The 6,559-nt window shown below is 40.8% G+C and overlaps 1 protein-coding gene across 1 annotated transcript; it reads left to right on the top strand.

The window, feature by feature from the left end:
* The first annotated feature begins 595 nt into the window (after positions 1-595).
* On the top strand, positions 596-3,729 carry LOC132656075 (POTE ankyrin domain family member A-like). Its single transcript, XM_060390608.1, has 3 exons — positions 596-728; positions 2,254-2,306; positions 3,540-3,729. The coding sequence occupies exons 1-3, from the start codon at positions 601-603 to the stop codon at positions 3,611-3,613; spliced, it is 255 nt and encodes an 84-aa protein (XP_060246591.1). The 5' UTR covers positions 596-600; the 3' UTR covers positions 3,614-3,729.
* Positions 3,730-6,559: the final 2,830 nt, after the last annotated feature.

The raw sequence follows: 6,559 nt of genomic DNA, 5'->3' as shown, positions 1-6,559 counted from the left end.
AGTCAACGTAATTCCATCTTTCACATTTTTTGAGTGTGTTACCTTGGAAATGTTTCACACTGCTAGTTGTTTTTTTCTTGATTCAAAAATCAGGGTTATGGCCATACATATTATGTATTATGTCCTATTTAGGTGTAGTACATGATCATCAATACCATTATCATTATTTTTTTTATTTTTAATTATACTATTATGTTAATCATGCAGATAAACTTTTTCTTTTGATCTTCAAAAGAATTACAATGTATTATATTAGACTAAGAAAGAAATGAATAATTCTTTATTTAAATATTCACCTACTTTGATATATATTTAGCTTCAGTATTTGTGAACGAAAGGACATGGAATCATAAATTCTACTATGTAATACCTAAATGGGAGAACGGGCTTTCTTTTTACTTGCTCCAATTTGTCCTGGAGACACTTTACAGGTTGAACATTTGAGCTCTCCAGAGATGTTAATGTTTGCTGGTAAATGGTTAATTCTGTATACACGGGCAATGTTTCAGACTGGTAAAACGTATTCAATGAGATGTTTAACAGTTTTACTGAACACAGCCAACAGCAAGGTTCTACGCCTGCTCTTTCAGAAACAGCCTCATGTATGCTGTAAGGTGTGGGTCGGAACTTATCATCAAGCTGCTTCTGCAAGGAGACATCGACACCTTTAAGCAAGATGCTTTTGGGTGGACAGCTAAACGCTACGCTGTTGAGAGTAAAAGCAAAGTGTAAGTGTTCCCATTTCCTCCTCAATTAACACGGAATGAAGACGCAGAGGAATTACAAATACTGCACCTTGGGTATTCAGCATAGACTGCTTTGGAATGGCAGTGACCTTGTCCACCCCATCATCCAGAGACTAGTCAAAGCTGTAGATGAATTAGGAGTAGCAACTGAGGCAGGATTCTTTGGTCTCGGGGTTTTTATTTGGGCTGTGTGTGTGCAGTGGGGGGTGGGGTGGATGCCAGCTATTGAACCTGGGACTTCACATAGGTTAGACAAGCATTTTATCCAAGGACGATCATACCATTTCTTTGGCAAGGACTTTTTAAGCTCTGTATGTGAAAAAAAGTTTGTAAGGCCCCAGTTTTGAGACTACTTAATGATGCCCACCAACAGAAACCCAGAATTGAGCCATATGGCCCTATGGCCAACTTCATTCGCAGGAAATGCACACGTACTCAGCAAGAGCACTCTTGGTCCCAGAACACCACGGACACCCAGCTTCCATTGCTCTGTAGATTGGCTGCTGTCATTTTGAAATGTCCTTCTAGCTCTTGTTGTTACTTTTTTTGCCACATAGTTTGCCCCTGCCTATTACTATCCAGAGAGATGGGACCATAGGACATTTGGATTCCCTCGGCACCCTAAAGAGACTGGAATATGCCAGAAGTCTTGGATATAGACTGAAGGGCCAGGAGTCAATTAGGGACAACCTAGGGACAGGGAGATGTTGGGTACCATGGAATATGGGTGAGATATGGACATGTGTTGCATTGGAAACCCCAGGAAATCACTTGGAATTTGCATAGTGACATCAATCAAATCCAACTCTATTTTTTTTTTTTTGGCAGCTCAGGAATTCGAAAACTTATCTTCACTATCTATGCATTTTGCGTTTTTAGTCCAAATATAACCCACACATTTGAGGTATAAATAATTTCATGTTGTTGTGAAATAGCTATTTAGATCTTGAAATATTAAATGGATAATTTTCTTTGAACTACGTGACATAAAATAGCTAACAACAAAAGCAGACGTTAGTATTTTTTTTTTGGTTAACTTCAACATAAGAATAGCAGCCCTTGCAAGGAAATACCTGTTGAGTTTTATTTGAGTGTCTAAAACAGTTCAGCCTTAAGAAACCAATGATCTTGCCCCTTTTCTGTTTGTCTTACATATTTCATATTATTTAATGATTATTTAATCATAGCAGATTGATGTATTGAATGCCTATCCAAGAACAAGCAACTATTGGCAACAAACACAGAATTTCTTCTGAGTTCAGGGCACTTTCTATTATGCTAAGAGAACTTAGTTCATATCCGAAGTTGGTTTGCTTTTGAGTCGTGACCCTTCTGTTTTATTATTTCCTTGTTTGGTTACAAGCTGAATGTGACACAGAATCCACATCTTGGTAGCACATGTCTAAATATTCTGGCAGTGTCATGGGTAATGTCTTCTGAGTGTGACAGGCAAGGGTTGACTAGTCAATGTTGACTAGTAACTTGATTTGACATTCTTTTGGTACAGTAGGAAGCTGCTTATTGACTATGATGAAGAGGAACTGAGGCAAAGATGTTCAGGTAAGACTTCTGACACTCTTGGTTTCCCAACTGGAAAAAAAGAGGGAGGAGAATTTGAAATTAAATATAAATTGGATTGTTTTTTTTCCCCAAATTTGGTTTCTAAGGGCCTAGAGATAAGAATACCTTAAGAAATAAATTATCCCTTGGGGGCGGGGGGAAGTAAAGGAGCTAGTCCTTGAGTTCATGTCAGAAACAGTTCCTGCTCCCCTTACTAGGGTACCCACTTGGATACTGAGCTACCATGGGCTACATCCGAGCAGGGGTTCTAGGTTTTATCCATACATGGTCCTTGGTTGGAGAAACAGTCTCATAGAGGACCCCCGTGCCCTGATAATATTTTGTCCTTGTGGAGCTTCTGTCCTCTCCCAGTTATACCAACTCCCCCTTTCTTGGAAAGGGACAGGGAGGAGATGAGGGAGGGTGGGATTGGGAGAAAATGAGGAAGGGGGCTACGGCTGGGATACAAAGTGATTAATATTAAAAAATAAAAATAAATTAATAAATAAAAATTTTCATACCAATAAAATAAATAAATAAAGCTTCCGTGTTTGTGTGTGCTTCTGCATGAATGAATGAGAACATATATCCGGGTATTCACAGAGATCAGAGGAGGCCATCAGATTCTCTGGTGCTGGAGTTATAGGCAGTTGTGAGCCGCTGGGCATGGGAGCTGAGAATCTAATTAAGTCCTCTGATTCCTTTGCAAAAGTAATATGCAATCTTAACTGCTGAGCCACCTATACAGTGTCTAATTTTTTTTAACAAGTATATTGTGTCATATGCATAGGGGTCCTCTATGATAAAAGCAACCAAATAGGCAATACTAATAAATTAAACTATATAAGCACATCTTTATAGAAGTGATTGATTAAATAAAACAGGAGATAATGGGGAAATTTTGCTTTCTTAAAATTATCCACATAATTTATAGTGTCCTTTCTCCAGGAAGTAGTGCTTAATCACTTCTGCTTGAATATGGACTAGACTTAGTTACATCCTTTCAAAGAGTAGGACATGGACAGAGAAACTGGAGAAATCTTTCAGATTATGCATTAGTCACACACTCAAGGTTATAACAGCATCATACTTGAACGTTATGCATCCTTCATACAGTATGTTGAGAAATACATTCTGCCTTAGAGGTACTTGTTGCTAATATTCTCAGAGGTACTAATCATGTGATAATATGCAAGAGTAAATTAAGGGAGATTCTGTGAAATCCCTGTCCAGTGCACCCAAAACACTTCAAGATTCTGCATAGAAAGCAAAGAAAGACGGAGAAGATTCCATTGGTGGAAGACTAGGCACAGAGGAAGAACCCCAGAATGCAGCCCAGGAGCTAGAAGAATTTCAGCGCTGTCACACAAATGTTAAGTTTTTGATTTTTCTAGATATGGATGTAACACATGCTGGCATTAGAAGCTGGATGAAGGGCATATGAGAACTATGTACTGTCTTGAAAAGCTTTCTCTAAATAAAAAGTATTTCAAAACAAAAAAAAGAGAAAAGAAATAAATTGTGTGAATATTTTTATTCTGAAGATCTTTTCTAAAATTGTCTTTACTTGATTTCTTTGACCCGGGGTAAGATGATCAATCCTCACTTAGTCAAATGGGATGGACATTGGAAATAGGAGAAAACAAGAAACAGGGCAGGAGCCTACCACAGAGGGCCTCTGAAAGACTCTACCTAGCAGTGTATCAAAGCAGATGCTGAGACTCATAACCAAACCCTGGGCAGAGTGCAGGGAATCTTATGTAAGAAGGGGGAGTCAGTAAGACATGGAGAAGAGGACAGGAGCCCCACAAGGACCAAATATATCTGGGCACAGGGGGCTTTTATGAGACTGATTCTCCAACCAAGGACCATGCATGAATATAGCCTAGAACCCCTGCTCAGATATAGCCTTTGGCAGCTAAGTATCCAAGGGAGTTTCCCTATTAAGGGAAACAGGGACTGTTTCTGACATGAATTCAGTGGCTGGCTCTTTGCCTCCTCCTCCCCACCCCCTGAGGGAGAAGCAGCCTTGCTAGGCCACAGAAGAAGACATTGTGGCCAGTCCTGATGCGACCTGATAAACTAGGGTCAGATGGAAGGAGATGAGGACCTCCCCTATCAGTAGACTTACAGAGGGACAGGGAGGAGATGAGGGAAGGAGGGTGGGGATTGGGAGGGAATGAGGGAGGTGGCTACAGCTGGAATACAAAGTAAATAAACTGTAATATAAAAACTAAAATTTAATTAAAAAAGAAATTTGTATACCATTGTATAGAAAGAAAAATACTCTAAAATTGCATTATTGTCACATTAAAATTGGACTTGTTATAAAATGGATTTTCTCTGAAATATTAGAATGAATAATACTGCATTTAGCAAGCGAATATTTTCATATATAATGCCATATTCTCTAATCAGCATTGAAATTCGCTCACTTGTGCTCATGGTCAGCTCCTCTTCATGGACAGCGTAGTTTTTTCTATTAACCATCCTGTTCTCCCTGACATATGCACACTTTCCGTAACCCTTGTGTTCACTGGGAACAAAATCACACTTCTAAATCATAACCGCATACTTTTTCCAGCACGTGTTCCCCACGCAAGGCATGGAAGCAGGGAGGTGTGCTAATAGGAGGAGGGAGAGGATCAGCATGAGGAGGATTGAGAGGGACGGGAAAGAGGGATCCAAAAGGTAGAACAGGAGTACCTCATTGTGTATTGGCTTAAAAACCGACAAAGCAGGCATTCATCCTTTCTACTAGTGGACCTCTGTCCTGTTGCTGTCCTTGCTTGTAACTAGTGTCAGAGCTAGGGTCCAGCAGTCCCAAAGAGCCTAGGAGTATTAACAGTTCCAAGAAGTGTGAAAATCAAGAAAATTTCAGTCAGTGTATACAATGGGGAGAAGAATGTGAATAAGAAATCAAGTAAAGACAATTTTAGTTCACCTTCAGGCTCCTGGCACAGAGTTAGGCACAAATAATGCCAGGACTGAGGTAGGTTGAAGAGGCCGCATAATTCAGAAGTCATAGTCAAGGCGTATCTAAATAGATAGACACTGTGCCAATTCTGATCTGCAAAGTGATCTGAAGAGAATCCTTGTTGGTTGAGGGCATGGTCCAGAGGCAGCCTTGCTATGTCACAGATGGCTGTCTTTTTCAGGAAAAGGGTTCAAGGCTCCCCCCATCCCCGGCCCCGGGGAAAGGGTTTTGCAGGATAAGCAGGAGTCTTTAGGCACCACATGGGAGTCTTGAATGGGAGACTGTAAGAGCTGGTAATGAGTTGTCAGCTTTGTGAGCTCAGCCCAGAAGAGGAATGATTAGGCTGTACATCACTAGATTTAGGAGGACGGTTCTCTACTGTTTAGTGTGCCTGTCTGCCAAGGATAGTGGCATCAGATTTCAGAGAGGTGTCGAGGCCTTTGCACATTTTCATTTATATCGTGGGCCCAAGGGAGGGGTTGGTGCTGTCTAGCACAGTTTCTAATTTCCTGTTTGCATGCCAACGTGTTACCAAACTTCAAATACATGACTAGAACTCAGGCATGAGAACTCTGCTCATTCCTGAGTCTCTGTGAAGGCTCATTGTCTCTGCTCTGTCCACAAGAACTGATTCCATCTCCTTTTGCTTTTTAGAAGCCATCAGGAAAGATGCTTCCTCAACGGTAATGGCTTTCATAATATCATTGAATTACTAAGTAGACACTGTGTGACAGATGTAGCACTTAACGATTTCCTGTTCCAAAGCCCATCCTGCCCACCGTGGAAGTGAGAGAGTCTTCTCAAAGTGAAGCAGCAGGGAAGGCCGAGGCAAGCCCACCACCCAAGCCAGGTAAAACTCGCAACAAACAGGTGAAATATCAATGCCCCCGGGGCTATTTCTAATGCTACACATCCACAAAGAGACGGTATATGTTGTCCTAGCCAGCAAAACAGTCATCTCAGGCATCGATATATCAGAAAAAGGTCTTTATGCTGACAAATAGGGGTTTTGATTTAATATTTATCCTTTCCTGTTTTGATGTTTTCAGTGTACCATGTTAGAGTCTCGGTCCTTCGCAGACATTTAAAGAGGTTAGTCATGAGACTTGATAGTTTTTTCCCCAAAGTTTAAAACTGCCCGCAGTGTGGGACAAATGAGAGCAAATCCTGATGACAACTATGAGCAGCTAGCCTATCACGAAGCAAGAGGTTCCTCAAACCTGGATATGGTGTCTTAGCCTTGACACATTGCAAGAACCCTCCATTACAAACAGGA

Source organism: Meriones unguiculatus, chromosome 8, assembly GCF_030254825.1.
Source record: "Meriones unguiculatus strain TT.TT164.6M chromosome 8, Bangor_MerUng_6.1, whole genome shotgun sequence".
Taxonomy (NCBI): Eukaryota; Metazoa; Chordata; class Mammalia; order Rodentia; family Muridae; genus Meriones; species Meriones unguiculatus.
The sequence above is the reverse complement of the archived record's forward strand: the minus strand, read 5'-3'. Positions and strand labels throughout refer to the sequence as shown.